Raw genomic sequence first — 20211 nt, 5'->3', positions numbered from 1 at the left:
ACACATATCAATCAATGATCCATCCATATGGGGATAAAATTATTGTTGGGTAGCATATGACATTGGCGACCAAAATGGTGACACGTTAGTTGTATGTGATACTAATGTGTTAGCCACATTATATCCACTATAACATATGCCTCCCACTTTGTGGGCCGAGGAGTATTGTAAATCTGGGTTAGGAAGTATTGTTCATTTAAGGTTTGTTGGTATAAGAGAATAGGGGATGTGATCTCGAATTTCCTATAAAGTCGGTACGAGTCAATTTGCTCGACTTGATCTACTCAATACAATTGATCTAACTCGATCCTTTGTGGAGTTTTTTATCGATCCAATATGCTGGGGATAGTGGCGAAGTGTACAAGTATGACTAATAGTGATGCCATGGTGAAGTGCATCAGACAAGCTACGATGACACAATCCTAACAATTATTGGAGTCCTAATTATTGGATGAGCATAAAGGGCCACGGGGCTGAGTGGAGTGGTGCACAAAAAGCTAGAAGGCTAGGTATAGTGATGTGATAGATTCAAGTGAACAAGCGTGGGGGCGTACGACAGTCCATGGGGTTGGGTGTAGTGGTGCATAAAGAGCCAAAAGGCTAGGTGTGGTAGCACGATAAGATCAGGTGACCGGGCATAGTAACACACAGAGAGTCAAAAGGCTAAGTGTGGTGACACAATAGGGTCAAGTAACTAAGCACGATGGCGCATGAAGGGGCCACAAGGCCAACTATTGTGGCATGTGTCACTAGTGTTATTGTCATACGATAGTACGAGGGTCTAGCCGACGTATGTGTGAGGCACACCACCCTATTGATGAGTGAGAGAATCTAAGTGGATCCAGTTACAACTGTACCAGTGTACCCATCTATAGTAGAAAGTGGTCATGATAACATGGCCTATTAATATGTGTTTATTATGTAAATCATGACAAATTCGATCACGATCATAATAACAATTCATTTGACCTCTAGAGCTTTATGATAGTGCCACACATCCTAGGCCATGTCGTTGGTATCATATTTAGGAGTCAAAGGGATGGCCAGACAGGTGGAACATCATCTTCACCTCTTAGAAATACCTATCAGTTACTTCAAGGATTTCTCACATGTACTTGCAATCAAAGACTATAAATGAACTCCCAAGACATCTCAACAATCCAACTTAAAGGTCTGCGATGTCTTCCTTAGCTTCCTCCTCCAACACCACAGACTCGGATAAGATGTCATTTCCATCACCTCCCTCAGTGTTGGCAACATAAGCTTTGGCCTTAGAAAGAGCCAAGTTGGCTACTCCAATGGAGGTTCCCCCCCCCCACAATAAAAGTGAATCTATCGTGTAGTGGGGCTTCGCTTGGTGTAGAGCCCTTTGATTCAAACTCAACAATGAAAGCCCCCAACCTAGATATTCTCTGGGAGGTCTATCACATTCCGGTTAAGTTTGAATTAGTGCTTGCTTTACTAGGTGATCGACCTTATGTAGTCACATATTACACACTAGCATGGATTCACTCAAGGTGAGACTTTACTTCTCTCTTCATCCAATTTTTTTTGTTGAGGCTTTCAACTATTGAAAGTTTACACCCACTTAGATGGCTCCAAATTCCTAATGCTTTCTTATAGCGTTTGTTGGGGAGTGCATAGGAATACGTATCTCCCCGTTAACCCTTTTGTTTACCAACTATAATCCATACTTTAGAGAGGTAGCATACTTCCTCTCAACCCAAATTAGTTGTGAAGTTAAGGGTGCTTTGACCTCCTATAAAGGTTGGAAGATGAGTTTTTTTTTTTCTTTCCAGATATGATTGGCTAATCAATTTGAATTGGTCTAGCTAGAAGGTTTCCAATGTCGCTCCGAGGTTGCATGAGAAGGAAGTAGGGCAATAAAAGACCATTTGCAACCCTATCTAGGTCCATCGCCATCCTATAAATGAATGAGTAATGACTCGTTAATGTAAGCCTGAGCCCAACTCCTTAGGTTATGAAATTGAAATTGTTTTTGCTTAAGAACTCTTATGAATTGTCTAACACTTGATTTTTCTTATGCTATATATCTTCAAAGGAGCATCCTCATATACAACTATCAAAGAGGTCGAGGATGATAGACAAAGAACATCATCTCCCAACCCAAGTCTACTTAGGCTATAGTAATAACAGAGGAGGTTGGCCATCTTTGAGCTTGAGTCAAGAGCTAGAGGGTGCAATGGTAATGGTGAAGGAGGAGGTGGTGGTAAATTTAATGGAGGTCAACTCATTAAAGAAGTCGGTAGACGTGGTGAGGATTGACAGGAACAAGACCTACCAAAGAGCCTTAAAAGTTGAAGCGGACACTAAGTTGCTTTAGACTCAGGAGTTGACCTTGAATATGGAGGTGAAGAACCACCACCACTGCAATGAGGAGCTATCATAATAGTTGGAGAGCATGGAGGAGACCAGGGTGGTCAAATACAAAGTCTCTCAATAATTAAAAAATGGATTAACCAGGCTATGACGCCGCTCCCTTACCTATGGTTATGAACTAGCTATCTTTTGGGCTAGGCATAACCACCCCTCTTTGTCTCTTCCAGTTGACTCCACTAGTATCGAGAACGAGAAGATCATCATGGTCAGCTCGACTAGTATCGATGATCAAAACGAAATATTAATCTACATGGAGGGAGGATTAGTTGAAGCTGGTGACGAGGTGAAGATGGCCTCAACGATAAAAGGAGCTATGGAAGGGTCACCTCTAAAGGCTGATAAGGTACTTCTACCTCATCGACTAATCCTCCTCCCATAGGTTCGATCCTTGATAAGATTGTAGAGATTCTAGAAAAGTGACTAGGTTGATTGTCCCTTATTTTATTTTTATTGTTTGTTATTTCTTTTTCTCTTTTTTATGTCAAAAGATCTATTTTATAATAATTTTTTATAAATAAAAATTTATTTTCAAACAAGTTTTATTATGAGAATTACATCTTTAGATTTTGCAATCATGTACAAAGTTATAAACTCTATTGTAATTATGATATGGAGTACAACATTAAGGATAATATTTTTCAAGATTTGAAATGTATTAAATCCTAGGAATATCTAATTCGTCAAGAGTCTAGACTCAGTAGGTTGCTAGTCAAACTTTCTCGACATTCTAATGCGCATGACTATAGCTCGAGCTAGGTCGCCAACTTTAGTTTTTCTTTTATCCAACAAGGACAAACTTTGATGTTGAAGATTGTAGTAATTGTCTTTTTGTATGCCAAGTTTCTAGATGTGCTTAGGCTTTGACTTCATAAATAAAGTCTAAATTTACTCTAAACCTGACATCTAATTCTTCCTCGACAAAGTGCTAGGTTCGGATAGTCAGTAATGTCACCTCTATCAGGAGTATTACTTTGATTTACGAGGTAAACCTTTGGCATAGTTTGTTGTCCCCACAATATGCTTAAAAACATGCTCTCTTAGCTTTTGACTCTCTTTTTTTTGGGCATATAATATGGCTTGATTAGTTATTTTATCTTGACCATTGATGTAATGATGAGTTATTGAATTGAACCTTAAGTAAATTATGAATGAATCATAGAATTTTTTAAACTTAGCATTATTAAATTATGTTATATGGTCCGTGATTAGTACTCGTGATACTCCAGACCAGGAGATTATGCTATTTCAGACAAACTCTTCAACTTGCCATTTTGTGATTGGTGCTAATGGCTTGACCTCGACCTATTTAGTGAAGTAATCTACCCTGACTATCATTATTTTATTTGTCCTATTTCTGATGGAAAAGATTAGGGTTGAGAATAAGTATGCAAACTTATCTAACTAACATCGATATCTAACACTGATTAGGGATCATTGAAAATAGGAGATTTGGATCGAGAGTATTTGGTGTTATCAAGGTCGTTCCATTAGAGGTTTGAGGGGTTCGGATCTTCTGGGTTTGCTCAAGGTGATCCTAGGTGTTCGGATCTTCTCGGTTTGCTTAAGGTGATCCTACGATATTTCCTTGAGACATAATGATTGACTCTTTTTTTTAGCACCAAATTATTACAATAATTTTTTTGTTTGAGCTAAAAGTTAACTTAGATTCAACTTGATTGTTTTTTCAGGCCACTTTCTAGGAAAACTTGCCAAGCTAGGCACTCGACCTTATAAATTTAAGTCAGAGGATGACCTCGATAATTTTCCTCCAACTCTCAAGTCAGTATTAGTTTTAGATAAGCTAAACCAATATGATAGGTTTGTTTTTCTTTAGTATGCCTGAGCACTTGGGTAACCCTTTTTGGGAGTCGTTACACCATCTATTTAAGATGGTTATGCTTGTTAATTGTAACTACTCATAATAGATATTAGATTGTTTATCAGTTAATTATGTTATTTATAGAAATCTAACCTTGACACATGTTAATCAATCATACATTATAAAATTATTATTGGATAGCACATTATATCATCAACTATATATTATATATGATGCTAATACGTTAGTAATATTATATCCACTATAATAATATATAAATAATTTCAAAAATTAGAAAAAAGAAAGTGTGGAGTAAAGAAAAAGTAACTTTGTACATGGATGCATAAAATAAAAAAAAAGTATATATTAATATTGCTCAAAGACTAAGTACTTTAAATTAATAAGCCACCCTAACAAAAGAGTGATCGAACATTCGCCAAAAATAATTCGTATGATTGAACGCCACTATCCAAAATGGTGTTCGGGTAGAACACCACTTTGATCTGTGAATATAATATATGTATAATGTTAGGTAAAGCTACTTGATCTTAGTCCAAGTTTGCATTTTGCTACCCACATGTTAAAATTTCATATATTAACATCCCATTTTATATTAGCATTGAAATTGAAATCATAGTACTTCCGAATCGTCTCAGTGCATTCAACCATGATACAACAGTCATCGACAAAACCTTCAATACAAATTTAAACTTCCTATAACTCTACTCTTCATATTTCGACTTTTCAATAGCCTCAAGTCTTGTTTCAAATTCAATTCTAAAACACTTTGTTGTTTAGATGAGAACCCTTTAATTTCATTCAAATCATAAGCTATTAGATTTTGAGTTGCCAGAAAAATAAATGGCATCTGCTGTAGTCTTCCATCTACTCTAAACACATAGGAAAAAGATCCACTGGTTCAGCAGCCCAAGGAATGGTAGTCGGCCCTTATCCCCTCCCCCACGAGTTTGCATGAAGAAACAAAGAAATGCTCTATGGAAATTAGCCCGACTTTTGCTCTGATATAAACCGGTAGAGGTGAAAGCCACACAAGCAACAGTACTAATGTTTTGTCATATACAGTGGCAGATCCAACTGGGAAATCAGCAGCCCACAATAGAACTCATTCGGTGACAATGTTGACATATCGACTAAAACAATTATTTATTTATGTAATAATCATCATCATCTGCCAAGCAATAATATTAGCAAACAAAGGAAGAAATTCTATAGATCAATAATCAAATAATATCTAAAAAAACTCGCCGGAAGATATACTCGGCACTCCTTAACTATGTTCAAAATTTTCATTATAGGAGAAAAACCAAATACAAGTGATGAAAAAGTCTTCTTTCATATCTCTTTCAAAAATCTTGAGTTGCATAGTATAATTCTTATTTCATTAACGACTTATCTTCCAAATATAATTTTCAATTCTAAACATAATATTGATCCTTCAAAAAAAATTAAATCTAATTAGGACTATTCCAAATAATTTGAGAGAGAGAGAGAGAGAGATAGATTGGAAAGGCATAACACACTACAATAAACAAGGTTTATAGAACAAGAATGATTCGCCCTCTTTCAACTTTGTATGATATAAATTTGGACCGTCCTTCTCCTATATAGCATAAGATATGGAGCATTAGAGGGCGAAGTAAAGTAAAACGATGCACGCATGCATGCCCTTCGCCTAACAACGAGAAAGTGGCCTCCCCCCATCAATCAAGGAGAAGAGTCTTTTCGTATTCGACGATCAAAGCGTGAGTGCGTGGGGGAGGGCAGCACTGCAGCACGTAGTGTTTCATCATCATCGTGCAACATATTAAAGCCACAGCTAGCGTTCCCAACAGTGTTATGCATCACTGCTTATGCTTTGACCTGCTACGATGCACCACCAAGAATCCTGTATTGTGTAGGCGAGCCCAATCCCCTTGGCTTTGTTCCCCCACCCGTGATTCCTTCTTCGATCGAGCTGCATGTAAGAAATAAACTAGACCGAAGGAAGCTACAAAAGTTGGTTATCAGCTGCAATCTAATCGTAGAGACGATCCCTCCCACATCACCTTTTTTTCTGAAAAGTTACTGCGATCCGTGTCTTCTACTTTGACCATGATCTCTGGGCACATCACACTTTCGATGGGCTAAGAGAATAAATTAAAGGTTCCAAGATATGACTTGGGAAGTATCAACATCTCGAATAAGTTTTTGGGGAATGCCGAAAGGAATGTACGTATATAACTTTGTCTAGAGGGTAAAAGCTTGCAGCCCGAAGAACGGGATTAGATGGGGAGGATTTGAAGGAAGGATGGATGGGGAAGATGTGACTCCGCTATCGATCGAGCATTGGTATATGTTTCCACCTTAAACAGCGTTGGTGCTACTAAAAGTTCAACATGGTTGGGATGACAAGTTGGAGAGATGTTGAGGGTTATGTTTGATGCTCCCAATTCCAGTAAAGGAGTAAACGTTACATGTTTTTACCCTCTTAATTTCTCCTCAGTATGATGCAAAACAAACACGAGCTATCCATCGAGTTAGAAAAGCCCAAAGCACCAAATTGATCGAACCATTCTTCTTCTTCTTAGCAGTCCCACGGGATAGATACTGGGGGCACCAAACCAGCCTGTAAATGGTACTACGCGAGCCATTAGTTTCTCCTTTCCGTTCCTCTTCTGCCAAAGCTGCGATAGCTGAACCTCCTCTGACTCGACACTGCTCCATCTTGTGTGGTAATTAAGATCTGCTGCTTCTTCTACACAGGAAATAAGGCAAGGTTGGTGTTAGGGCCACATGCATCCCATTTCGACGACAGCGTCTGCAACCACACGCTGCAAGAGAACAACGCTTAAGAATAAGATGCCTCCTGCTTTTCTTGTGCCTTTGTGAAAAGCTAGCTCACCATTTTCTTTCTCTCTCTCTCTCTCTCTTGTAGAGAGTCTAAAACAAAAGGAAATGCCATTACAATGCCCTCATAGTCTATTTACTACATGCAATTCAATTCGATTGCTTCTGAGTTTCTTGTAGTTTATGTGGATACACTTACGAAACATGGAGACTTGTTTCAATCCGTGCACAGTAGCAGTACCCTACTGCGTCGGTGACCTTTTGCACACCCCAATAGTGACATCGATTGTTTTCAATCTAGTAATTACAACAAGCTACTTATAGCTGCTATTCCAGCTTTTGGTAGGCTGGATCCAATCTGGTTCTTTTGTCGTTGTTGCTCGTATTCATATTCTCTAAACTTACTCTTCAAGATTAAAGATCATCATATTAACAATGGTAGTGCTGAGTGCATGTTTATTTCATTTGAAATCATTACGATGGATGGTAGGCATCAAGAACTCATAGAGAAGTGACAATAGAGGAGGAGATACTTCCAAACTAAAAACCCATATTAACTATCAAAACTCGAGTCTTTTTTTGGTTCTACCTTATTTCTTCTCATAGTTATATATCTAACGCATCATATGAGTCATCTAAAAAAGCTTCTAAATCAAAATATTATCTAATCACGAAATTTGATTTAATATTTCAATAATAAAAACGTAAATTTAAACTACCAAGTACTAACTTTGTTATCTTACCTTTATGTACTCTCTCCTGCATTTCTTGACTATGCAATGCAGCCAGACAAATCTTTCACCAATCTACACATGGAATCATTTAGGTTGATGGCAAATGTGATCTCAGTCGATTACATGGTGGTGAAAGGAGAGGTCTTTAGAGTTTGCTCTTTAGACTCGAGCCCTCCGCCACTGCCATACTCATTGGAGCACATGCCATCTCATTCAGTGTCTCTTTAACAATCCAATCCACGCAAAAGTGACCTGAAAGGGGTAAGCATATAATTTTGCATTCAACTTCAAGTAGTCTTTGCCCTTTTCACCTCATCTACGCCTGGATTCTTTTCTCCAAGTGCCTTTTTTTCTTTCTTGATCTTCTCATCTGCAGAAGCCCTCTCCCTTCTTATTACTTAAACTGGCACATGGATTTTGATCTGTTTTGGGCAATCTGGGGGGTGTAGCTCGGGTCTTGACGCTGAAACCTGCATGGCAAGAGATCAAAGCCGTCTCAGATCAAATGCATTCCTCTGTTGCTGCCTCTTCTGCCTCCTCCTCCTCCTTTCCTTGCTTCAACCACAGATTCAGCTCAAGATCAACATTAATGTCTCGTTCACCAGTAGTAGCAGCAGCAGGAGCAGCAGTAGCAGTAGGCGACTTCTGTCACCTTCCTCGTCTCGATCCATGAAGCGACGTCCAAATAGCCACAACTCGACTTCTGAGTTCGAAGCAAGCAAGCACGAAGTCCCCAGCGGCCCAAACCCAGTCTCTAACAGGTAGCTTCCGCGATCGCCATCACCGGCGTCCACCATCACTTTCACAGTTAGCAGCTTTTGCTCCTCTGTTAATGCAGTCGTTTGTCTATTATGATTGTAATTGTCAATGTTGCTCTTTCCATCACTTGTATTATGGCGATCAAGACCGAGGATTTTGTGTGTGTGTGTGTGTGTGTGTATGAAGCGATCTCTACTTTTTTACTTCAAGCAAAATGTATATATATCTATGATCGACACAGCTTCTTTCTTGCTATGTTCAACGAAGCTTTTATGGTTTTCTTCTGCATATATTACATAACTATGTAAGATTCATTACTAACTAAGTTTTCTTTTTTCCTGTGATTTGTAGATTTTTGTTAAACAAATCGGTATCTTTTGCAGTAATATGTGATCATATGTTTCCATGTAGCCTATTATCTACGTGAATATTCACGAGTAGAGTCATCAAAATACTCCTTTTTAACTGCTCGTCACGAGGACACAGGAACATGGCTTGCAGAGGCAAATGCTAACAAAAGCTGGTTCCTGATGCTGGTATGGCTTGCAGTGCCATATCTTCCATGTTTGCTCGGACAGTATTCTGAGCCAGGCAACAGGTCCACGGATCGGAGGTGTCATAAGCACTCTAACTTTTAGCTGGCCACTGTTGGGTTGCTCTCTCTTGTCTTGTTGAAGAAGGGATCCAAGGAAGGCAGCAGCTGTCAGTGTGACTCTGGCTATATGATTTGGTAATAATTCTTGTATCGGATCGATTCAGCACCTTTCCTTGGAATGATTGAATATGGATCGAGGTGAAGTAAGTTTGTGTCATCGATCGTATAATGGTCATCCACCACGTATTCAGTATCGTATAATCGTCACGTATGACTTTGCATGTCAACTTTGGATTGGTACTGATGGTCCCAGGTGAACAAAAGAAAGTGGAACTCCTCTTCTTTTGGCGTATCCCAAAAGAAATAAAAATGACAAGTCTCTATCCGAAGAATTTGGAGAACCAAAACGTCCTTCACCTTAAATCGCTACTCTCTCTCTCTCTCTCTCTCTCTCTCTCTCTCTCTGAAACCGTGGATTGACATGGGTGAGCCTGGATTCAAGGTCAGATCTAGCAACTGCAGCCGGCCCGACCCATTGAAACAGTAGTAAAAATCGTTACTTCTATCCGATTCCAAATTCACATCATTGCGCCACCCACACAGACAGTTCAAGGCCGCCACATATCTCTCCTGCGTGGTACGAAGACCCCCAACTCTCTGCTTTCCTGTGTCAGCAGTATGAGCTGCTTCTTCGGAGCTCGTTCCAGGGTCGACCGGCAGCTCATCTCGCTCCTCGTTCCTCGCTCCTTTACGGTTGCCTCATGTGGACTCGCTGGCTGTTCGCCATTACAGTTGCCTCGTGTGGACTTAGCTGTTCGGCATCCCTCCATCATGATACCAGCACGGGAGAAGGAGATGATGCCTAGTATTCCTTACCGGACAGATGATATTACATACCGTACGAGATCTCATACCTTCTCAAACGTTTTCATTTAGTCATTGTTAAATTGGATATAAAATTATTTTGACGGATATAGATTATACTATATCCGTAATTTACGTTGAATATTTTGCGTCAATAATTTAAGTTCGATGAATTAATTATCTCATCAGGTCGAATCATAATAACTAGTATTAGAAACGATATAGTCATTGAGTTATAATAAACGATTCGAGTAAAAAACAATTATTCATTAACAAAATCCAATAACAAATTACAAACCGTTCCTCCGTCCGTCGGCTGCCTTTGCCACGCATGGAATCCGTCTTTGGATTCTTCGTCAGCTTTTCCCTATTTCACATCGATTTATTTGTCATGTCGTATGGTCTACTTGGTCCTTCCTGACACAGTCCAAGTCACGCCCGGGGGCAGTACATCCTCGTCCTTCCTTGCGACCCACCGTATCGGTGGGAAGAACGAAATTACCATATTAGAAAATTGACCAACCGGTACAGAGTTAGGACATGTCATGTGCCGATATACTGTATCACATATGCCGTGGTGCCTCTTTCCAACCACCTGATTCAACCACTCCGCTGGGTGGCATTAACTGTGGTAACGAACACACCTCTCCTCTATCGCTTTTTGTCGCATTCACCACCCACGAACACGTCGCACGTATGTTTTCCATCTTACCAAGTTTAATATTTACTCCCACTTCTTGATATTTAGGAGGAGTTTTCCACCACTTACCGTATCGTAACTTAAATAAATCAAAACAATAAATAATTAGAGGAAAAGAATTTGAAGAACAAAAGATAAGAAAGAGAGTTTGTTGTGTCCCGCCAAATCTCCTGGCCCTACGTAGCAAAAAGAATACTTCGGACCCACCATTTATCTAATCCACCGACGAGAAGAGGAGATCTACGTAACACCGAGTCATATAGGTCCTTTCCCTTGTGTGTTGGTGGGGGTAGGGGTGGGGTCGGAGCACACGTGTCACTGGGAGAAAAAAGCCCGCTCGCTGGCTGAGCTGTATCACACAAGGCGCGAGAGAGGCGAGCTCCGCTCCCGCCGTCACTGACACTACACCTATTAGGTCCTCACCCTGCGACACGCCTGTATCTCTCTGTCTCTCTCTCTCTCTCTCTCGAATCTTCCGTTCGCAACGATTTCGCTATCCCTCAGTCTCATCACCGCGCCAACATAAATTGGAATATCATGAAGCGGTTCCCCTTCGCGTCAGCCTGTTTACCAAGAGATGGATTCGATAGAAAAGAGAAGGAGGCGGCTCAAAATAGAAAACCGCAGAAATAGAATAGATAGAGGATGGACTCGCCCCCCGTTCATCTCAACAACGCGCCACCGCCTCCGCCTCAAGCCACCTCTCCTTGCCGCGTCAGGCTCATGGTCAGCTACGGTGGTCGAATCCAGCCCCGTCGCTACGACAACAGGAGGCTTTCCTACGTCGGCGGAGAAACCAAGATCCTCTCCCTTGACCGCTCCGCCCGCTTCCCTGCTCTTCTCTCCAAACTTGCCTCCATCACCGCCTTCGTGAGCCCACTCTGCCTGAAGTACCAGCTCCCCGGTGAGGATCTCGACGCCCTCGTCTCCGTCACCGACGACGACGACCTCGACCACTTGATGGCCGAGTACGACCTCCTCCATCGCACCTCCTCCACCAAGCCCTCGCCCCGTCTCCGCCTCTTTCTCTTCCCCGTCGGTCCCCCTCCCCCGCGCCCCTCGGCGGCCCTCCTCGACGCCGCCCGCTCGGAACGTCAGTCGTTCCTCGATGCCCTCAACGCCGTGCCAGCCCCACCCTCCCCGCCGCCTGCGCCGCCCACCACGCTGGATGCCTCGCAGAGCCCCGACTTCCTTTTCGGCCTCGACCATGACTACCTCACTACCGCAGCGGGTAAGGTCACCGCAGATCCTCGGTCCCTGTCGTCGGTGCTGGAGAATCTTCCCCTCGAGACGCCAACGAAGCTCGATCTGGTCAAGGATGAGAGCGGAAAACCAATCGCGGGAGGTGCTGATTCGGTCGCCGCTTCTCCCGCCGTGGTCTCTGCGGGGGAGATCCAGCGACAGAGTCCGGATCTTGATAAGCCAAAGATGGCGGATAAGCCTCTGCCGGTGGTCCCGTGCAACAGCAGCGAGGAGAACCTACCTAGGGTAAGAGCACCGGAGGTCATCGCTGCGCCGCCACCCTCGACTGCAGTGTACTGGCTGGAGCAGCGCGGAGGTGCATCGGTCGGAAGGTACGCCTTGTCGGCTCCCGACGGCGATCAGACCGTGTACCTAATTCAGGCGTCACCGGCCGGCTACCCAGCGATCTACACTGCAGCGCCAAGAGTGGTGCCGGCGAAGGCCTTCTGCGAGGCGGCGGCTCCCGGTCTGGTATCGACGAAGCTGGTGGGAAGCTGTGGCAAGCTGATGACGCGGCTGGAGGCATACGCAGCAGCAACAGCGGGGCAGGTGGCGTACGATAGAACGGAGCGGGTGGTTTACGACCCGAGCGTCGCACCGACGTATCAGACGGTCACGAGCCCTCGATCCCGCCGATGCGGCCGTTAGAGCTACGAAGGCGTCAGAGATATCTCGATCGATTCCGAAGAAAAAACAAATAAACATAGTCTTTATTCCTCTTCTTTGTTCTGTTCATTCCTTTCTCTTCTTTTCCCCTTCTTTTTTTTTCTTTCTTATCTGTATATTTGTTTTTCGACAAGTGTTATTGCTGGTGAGTTGGTTTTCTTTTTATTTTTTTTATTATTTTGGGACCCGACCCCTCTGGGCTTTAGAACGTATGTAAATATGGAGATTTTTATTAGTCAGTAGGCAGACGAGTAAGTGTGTGAGTGAGACTATGGGATATTTATGTGTCGGCTGCGGGCGTGAGTGCTTTTAAGGCTCACGATAATGATATTTGGATATTTACTTGTGGAAGTGTAGTGCAAGGATTGTACGGTCGGTATTCGGTTTCATATCATGGCCAGCATATTCTGTTCCCCAACCTTTTCCTCACCTTCGCGTCGAAGAAACTGTCCCTGCCAAGTCCTTCTCTACGTGTCCATTTGGTCTGGAGTCCAAATGTAACGGTAGAAAGAAAAGAGGACCAAAGTAGGAACGGACGATGGATGAACATGAATGAGAGGAGACCATGTGACCTCGACAAACTTGAATGAGTTCCTACACGCGGCTACTCAAGCTCAGGTTCGAACGGCGCACTCTAACCGCCACCGACCCCATCTCTCTCCGGGCGTACGCCGGCCTTCGTTCAACGGCCCCGCGACGCGGCACCCGAATCCCTGTCGTTGACCCCTTTGCCCTTTCCTCCGCCGCCCGCGCTGCTGCCTCCGCCGACGACCACCACCTCGTCGGCGGCCTCCACGCCGTCGCCGTTGTCTGTGGCCTCTATGTCGACGTCGTCGTCGCCACGGTCATCCTCGACTCCTGCACCAAATGCGGCGACGTGCATTCGTCCCGTAGGATGTTCGACGCAATGCCTCACAGAAACATTGTCTCTTGGAATGCTATGATCTCCGGCTACGCGAACGCCGGGTCGGGCGTCTCGGCGCTGGAGCTGGAGCTGTTTCGACTTATGAGATGCTCCGAATTCCAGTTGGGCGCTGATTGAGTACACGGTGGCGAGCGGCCTGACCGCATGCTGGGGGATTAGTGATCTGTGGACTGGTGCTCAGATTCATGGCTATGCTGCGAGGGCAGGATTCGAGACAGACCGAGCGGTGGTGAGTGCCTTGGCGAACATGTTCTTTAGGTGTGGGGACGTTGAGAGCGCGCAGAGAGCTATGGAGGGGAGAGAAATTTCTTGCTCGAGTTCTGAACTCATGATGATTAAAGGTTATGTTGCCAATGGCAGGTATTCTGATGCTCCTGAGTTGGTTGTTCGGTGTGCCTTGGAGATCTTGTGGATATGATTGCTATGGACAGCAGTGTCCTGGTTTCCATTTCAACTGTGTCTGCTCATCTCGGGTTGCACAGAGTTGGGAAGCAGGTCCATGGTCATATCGTTGCACTGGGCACCGGTGAGTATGGCTCTTTATGTACCGGTGATAATGCTGTTCTTTGGAGCTGTCATGGAAGCTCGGTCTGTGCTTGACGGTTTTACGTGAAAGGCATGTTGCTTGCTGTAACTCGATGATCATTGGGTACATTTGTAATGGACTAGAAGAAGTTCGTTGGTTCTTCGATGGCATGACCGACTATGTCCAGCAAGAATTGCCGCAAGAGGGGTTGAGTTTGCTGGCGAGTTTGTACCGTGAAGATGGATTGGTTCAGCGTTTTTCACTGGCAAGCAGATCCATGCTCAAGCTCTGAGGACAGGAATTCAAGATGGTCACAATTCTGTGGTCATAGAAACAACTCTAGTTGACATGTATGCCAAGTCAGGTGACATACTATGCACGAAGAGTCTTTGATAGGATGGAGAAGAAGAATGTACTGTCTTATACATTGCTCTGTCCAACATTTATGCAGGTTATCGGAGAGGCGTGGAGGAAGCAAGGTGTTGATGGGGAGCCTGGACCGAGCCAAATCCAAGTTGCAGCTGGTACTTTGGATGTAGACGATGATGCAATTCTATGTATGTGCTTTATATCATAAAACTTTAAACCAAGGTAAATTTTTGCCACTTAACTGAAAGATATCTATGTACTGAATGGTGAAGGACTCTATGTTGAAGGTTTGAGGTCATTGGTATTTTATCTGAGTTGCTGTGGGTTAAACACCAATGAGGTGCTGTGTCCAAGCAATTACAACGGATGCCGATATTGTGAGATTGTGGTCTGTCATTTCACTCGTTGTTGGTCATCATATTACCTTCTGTGCCTACATAGATGTGAATTTGATGGTACATTTTCTTATGTTGGTCGTGCGTATCCATTACAAGAGATCTCAGTTGCTTGAGTGCAGTTTATGTTTCCAGACTCTGATTCAGTTGTATGACTCTGGTTTCTTCCTATACTGCTTTAAGTTCTACAAAGAGTTGACCCTGCCTAGAGAGTTGACCACCGTTCTACCTCGCTAAAGGAAGCAGAAAGCCCAAAGGTTAATAGTCCAATCTTGGATGGCTTTCTCGTGTTATGATGACTTTTCTAAATGAGAAAAAGAGGTATTTATCACTTTACCTATTAAAAAGCATAAAATCATGAAAAACCTTAAGAGAAGATATTGTATTTTGGTTAATCTCCCTAAAAAAAATTATATATTTTTTTTCTAAAAAGTATCTATTTTTTAGTCTTCTCAATTAATTTAATTTTTTCAATAATATCCCAAAAGCTCTATATTGCCATGACCTCCTCCACGATGTCACTTGTTTGGAAGCTATTCTACTTTTGTGAGTTTTAATATTTTCATCCTATCATGATCATCTTCTTTCTTTTTACGAAAGGTCTTATCATGATAAAAAGAGAAAAGAGACATTGGCGATGACAAAAAATATTTAAGATATTAAAAAAATAAAATATTTAAAATTAGAAGTATTTTTATGAGAAAATCTAAAAAAATTCACCCTAGTATTTTTTATAATAGGTAAACGTTGATATATTGTTTTTCTTTTGGCTTTCCGTGAGAGTATACCTTTTGTTTTAGTTGTTGCCTCAACGTGTCTTTCTTGTCTGAATTACCTGTTGACGCGTTCATATTGTCTCCGTGCCCCCACGCTTTCTTTTTATTCTTCGATGCTAAGCAACTTAGCCCACCGTCTTCCGTCTAGCGTTTGGAAACATATATATATAGACGGAACCGGTTCTCTTTCCTTTTAACTCACTTTTTACGCATCATGCAGAGAGGAATGCCAGATTCATCGCGATCGACCGATCTATCTCGGATGGCAGACTCGGGTATCGAGAGGCTTCCCGAGGGATGCATCGCCCAAGCCATCTCCCTCACGTCCCCCCGGGACGCCTGCCACTCCTCCGCCGTCTCCTCTGCCTTTCGCTCCGCCGCCGCCTCCGACACCGTCTGGGAACGCTTCCTGCCCTCCGATTGCCACTCCATCCTCTCCCGCGCCGTCCACCCCGTGGAGTACTCCTCCAAGCGCGACCTCTTCTTCCTCCTCTGCGATTCCGTCCTCATCGATGGTGGCAAGATGGTACCACCCTCCTTCCCCCTCGAATCGACCGATCTATTTCCACTTCTCTATCTCGATGATATGTTGTTTCTCTTTAGGGTTGTATTTGTGCGATTAGTGGTTTTACCCCTGTTTTCTTCCTTAATTGATGAATTCGTAATTCTGTGGAATTTATCCAAGATGAAAGGACAACCGTGATCTTGCAGATTTCGCGTCACCGAACCGATCATCCTCCGTCGAGTAGACCGCATTTAGGGATTCCGTATGTAGTCGATGATCGTTAATGTTTGTGTTGGTTTTGCAGAGTTTCTGGTTGGAGAGGTCCAGTGGGGTCAAGTGCTACATGCTCTCCGCCTCTGCGCTGTCCATCATATGGGGAGACACCCCCCAATACTGGAAGTGGGTTTCCCTGCCCGATTCCAGGTATCTACTTCTCCTCCTTCCTCCTCCTCCTCATGAATATACAGCGGTTGTGTTGAGAAATGAAGCATATGCGATACTATTACATAATATTACATGCTTTGAATTGTGTTTTAGCGCGTTCCAAACTATACAACCTTAAAGAAATGGTTCTTGTGGTTGTGTTTTTGATTTCCTGTGTGCAAGGTTCTCAGAGGTCGCCCAACTGGTGGCCGTATGCTGGTTGGAGATTCGTGGGAGGATCCAGAGTAAAATGCTCTCCCCGAGAACAACTTACGCTGCCTATCTTATCTTCAAACTAGCTGATTCGTCGCGTGGTCTCGGCCATCCACCCCACGAAACATCCGTCACGGTTGGAGCGCAATCATCCACCAGAGCGATCCGCTTGCAGCCCCGTGGCACGGATAGGCACGCTTTGATGATGGTGAACTTTCGAGGAGGAGCTCCCGAAGTGGAAGAGGAGGAACTCGGTGGGCGGGTAAGGGAGGACGGGTGGATGGAGGCGGAGATGGGCGAGTTCTACAATGAGGACGGGGAGGACGAGGAGGACGAGGAGGTGGTGATGAGTTGGATGGAAGTGAAAGGAGGGCATTGGAAGAAGGGTCTCATCGTCGAGGGCATCGAGATAAGGCCTAAAACTTTGGCCATATAGCCTTACGTAATTGTATCGTCTTCCAAAGAATAATCCTAAATAATTTGTCACAAATGTTTTCCAATTAAAAAAGGATTTGGGGTGAGAGAGGCTCGAACTCTCGACCTCAGGATTCCTCAAAGAAGCTATGAGACCTACGCGTTAACCAACTGCGCCACCACCCCTTGTGATCCAGATGTGGGTCGGACAAGATTGTTTGGGTTGGACCGAGATACACCAAAGGACCGCTTCATTTGCAGGCGGCTCTGCGAGACCACGTGTGCAAAATAGCAATGTGATACTACGATGGAGCCAACGATGGGAAATCGGTGTTAAACTCTCACGAGTCCTTCCTGATTTTGACTCGACCCCACGAGCCAACCAATCCGAAATCACTGCATACTGTGATCGGAATGGTTCGCATTAAACAGAACAGATGAATGCTGGCCTTCAACGGAACATGAGGCAACATCGATCTCACCGACGAGCAAACCCTTTAAACTGAGTTAGACTCGACAGTGTCAATTCGATCAAAACGTTTGATGTTTTTAGATTGTTGTGGGTGAATTCAACTCTTTCAATTTCTATCAATATAAAGATATAATATATTCCTATTTTAATCTTCATCTCTCACACATTAATATTTCATTACAAAATGATACTCTACTCGTGTCTTCTCTGCTAATGCATCATCCTACTACTCGCCATGCTTACTCCCGCAGTCTGCACCTCCACCATCGATCCCATCATCTGTCGTCTTGTTTTGGTCTAAATCTGTGTGCCCATACACTTCCATGGCCGTTCATCGTCTTTCTCAAGTACGTATTGCTTTGTACAAAAGAATGTCAATTACTAGTATTGTATTCACAATGACTGTCATATCAACTAGTTCATCGTATGCCAGATACTTTTAGCTGTGTTGCCCGTGCCAAATTGATTGAGCTCATCTGGCGTCTCTACTTCTCGTTTAAGGTTCGTAGCTTCGCTTCGGCAACACTGGATCAATTTTTATTCTCTCTCTATGTAGACTCGTCGTCATTAAATTTTGATTTCAGCAGGTCGAATTGGGGACAGACAAGCAATTAAAACCGAGCGATGGAAGTGACAGACTAATGTTAAGGCGTTCCTGTTCGAACACCTGATCGCAAAATCAAACGGCAATATCTCTATCGTCTTCGTTGGACGAAGGTATCGGTGACCAAAGAACGTGTGGGTCTAAACCCTGTCATTGTTTTAAAAAAAATGATTAACTTGCATTTTTATTAAAAGTGTATATAAATTAATATACACAATGAAAAATTATAAAATAGTAATTATATATTTTTTTTAAAAAAAATTAATAATATTAATAATATTTATTTAAATCATTTTGTAATATAGGAGATGAGATCATAGTCCTTTGATAGAATTATAATAATATGCTATCATAAATGTTATGAATTAGAATTATTATAATATATTATTAACAGAGAGGATCATAATTTATTTTTTTCAATAATATCCTTCCTAATATACCCCTATAAGATGGTGCTTCAATCAAAGACATTGTCGATTTGTGCGTCCAAGTTGATCCGTCCGACCTACAAACATGGAGCGTTCCTGCTACCATTCACGGTGTGCTAATCGGAAACCAGAGATCAACCGATAAGCTTTGCATGCTTACAAAGAGATACCCCGTCTTGTTGAGGATTCCTGCTCCTCCAGAGGCATAGTTCACGCCCTTGAGCACCACATCACCAGCGGTGCTTGGAGCAAGAAAAGGAGGAGTGAACTCCATGAGACCAAGAGCTTGACCTGAAAGCTTAAAGCAGGAATTGGTAAGTCCAGTACGCAAGACATTAATTGCAGGATAAGGAATCAGAGAACACAGTGGGAGTTGCCTAGAATGTCAACGATCGTTCGGCCATTGGTGTAGCGGCCGGTGGGTTCATGGCCTGGGAAGTCAATGCCATTGGGTACGTAATTGGCCTTGGAGAAGGTGGTGATGTAGTTATTGTTTCCAACATCGACCAGTGAGTCCCCGAAGACGAAGTTGGCTGGTGGAACCCTCACAGAGCATGTCGTTGACAGGAAGCAGCACAGCATCACGAGAAGAAACTCAAGTTTGTCAGGGTGGTAAGCAAGAAAGGCCATGGTGAGATTGGGTAAGCAACAAAGTAGATGGAACAGTTACGCAGACCGCCGGATCAAATGTTGAGCAGAGTATAATCTAACAGAAGCTAAAGGCAACAACAACTTGAGATCCGAGGTAGAACTCAATGTTCAAAGAAGAAAGCACAAGAAGGAAAACAGAGGCAAGAGAATGGAACTATTGGAACGGGGGAATGGATACCGGCAAGCAGGCCTTCTTATAGTGGTGCGAAGAGGAGATTGGCATTGAATATCCGCGGATTCATCACCTACCCATGATTGCAGACAACACGAACCAGTGAGATGGAGTGAGCAGAGCAGAGAGAGAGAGAGAGAGAGAGAGAGAGAGAGATGTTTGCTGTCGTCAATTGCTTGTGCTGCTTGCTTTGAAAGGTAATGGCTACGTAGCGTGACTCGTTACAGGAGGAACAGTGGTGGCAGCAGAAACTTTTAATAAATATTAAAAAGGCCGAAAATATCAGTTTTTTGACACGAAGAAAAGATCTATTTATTTACGTTAATCTGAAAACGTTTAATAAAACAGATGGAATTTTAAGAAATGTATGATTAAGTTACAGTTGTGTTCTATTTGTTTGTTTCTCTCAATAACTTCGGACACATTTATTGGTCACGAAGAAAAGATCATTAAATTGCTGGAGCCAAAAGGCGGAGTTCATTAAGCCTCAAAAGCCAACGGCTACCGAACCCTGCAATGTGTCGTCTTAAATGCTGGGTAAAGTCGTACGACAAAAGAAGGGTGTAGGGAGACGAGACTTCTCATCCTATGATATTAAATGATACACATGGTGTCATTAATGTGCTTCATCCATGATTTTAATGTCCATGGTTTTATCACATCCATGAGTCCACCATGCACAAAACATTGATGTCGTTGGTATTATATATAT

At 43.1% G+C, this 20211-nt stretch overlaps 4 protein-coding genes and 1 non-coding gene across 7 annotated transcripts; 3 read left to right on the top strand and 2 right to left on the bottom strand.

Moving 5' to 3' along the window:
• Positions 1-11150: 11150 nt before the first annotated feature.
• Positions 11151-15053, top strand: LOC135628167 (uncharacterized). Of its 3 annotated transcripts, XM_065134695.1 has the most exons (3): positions 11151-13780; positions 13912-14441; positions 14529-15052. In XM_065134695.1, exon 1 carries the CDS (start codon positions 11364-11366, stop codon positions 12606-12608), a length of 1245 nt encoding a protein of 414 aa, XP_064990767.1. In that variant the 5' UTR covers positions 11151-11363; the 3' UTR covers positions 12609-13780; positions 13912-14441; positions 14529-15052. The 3 variants fall into 3 exon arrangements, with proteins under 3 accessions (XP_064990767.1, XP_064990768.1, XP_064990766.1); XM_065134696.1 differs by having other exon boundaries at positions 11151-14427; positions 14529-15053; XM_065134694.1 differs by having other exon boundaries at positions 11151-14441.
• Positions 13213-14616, top strand: LOC135629151 (pentatricopeptide repeat-containing protein At2g21090-like). Its single transcript, XM_065136338.1, has 5 exons — positions 13213-13592; positions 13654-13941; positions 14034-14139; positions 14351-14427; positions 14529-14616. Exons 1-5 carry the CDS (start codon positions 13213-13215, stop codon positions 14614-14616), a joined length of 939 nt encoding a protein of 312 aa, XP_064992410.1.
• A 729-nt stretch (positions 15054-15782) lies between the features above and the next one.
• Positions 15783-17248, top strand: LOC135628168 (putative F-box protein PP2-B12). The gene is made up of 3 exons (XM_065134697.1): positions 15783-16143; positions 16427-16545; positions 16729-17248. The coding sequence occupies exons 1-3, from the start codon at positions 15832-15834 to the stop codon at positions 17192-17194; spliced, it is 897 nt and encodes a 298-aa protein (XP_064990769.1). The 5' UTR covers positions 15783-15831; the 3' UTR covers positions 17195-17248.
• A 23-nt stretch (positions 17249-17271) lies between these two features.
• TRNAM-CAU (transfer RNA methionine (anticodon CAU)) lies at positions 17272-17358 on the bottom strand. The gene is given in 2 exon segments: positions 17272-17307; positions 17321-17358. It is a non-coding gene; the product is annotated as a tRNA-Met (tRNA).
• A 1424-nt stretch (positions 17359-18782) lies between these two features.
• LOC135629150 (GDSL esterase/lipase At4g16230-like) lies at positions 18783-19306 on the bottom strand. The gene is made up of 2 exons (XM_065136337.1): positions 19054-19306; positions 18783-18967 (listed from the first exon to the last, which is right to left on the bottom strand). Exons 1-2 carry the CDS (start codon positions 19304-19306, stop codon positions 18783-18785), a joined length of 438 nt encoding a protein of 145 aa, XP_064992409.1.
• Between the last annotated feature and the right edge of the window lie 905 nt (positions 19307-20211).

This window comes from Musa acuminata, chromosome BXJ3-1 (genome assembly GCF_036884655.1).
Source record: "Musa acuminata AAA Group cultivar baxijiao chromosome BXJ3-1, Cavendish_Baxijiao_AAA, whole genome shotgun sequence".
NCBI classification, from domain to species: Eukaryota; Viridiplantae; Streptophyta; class Magnoliopsida; order Zingiberales; family Musaceae; genus Musa; species Musa acuminata.
The sequence above is the reverse complement of the archived record's forward strand: the minus strand, read 5'-3'. Positions and strand labels throughout refer to the sequence as shown.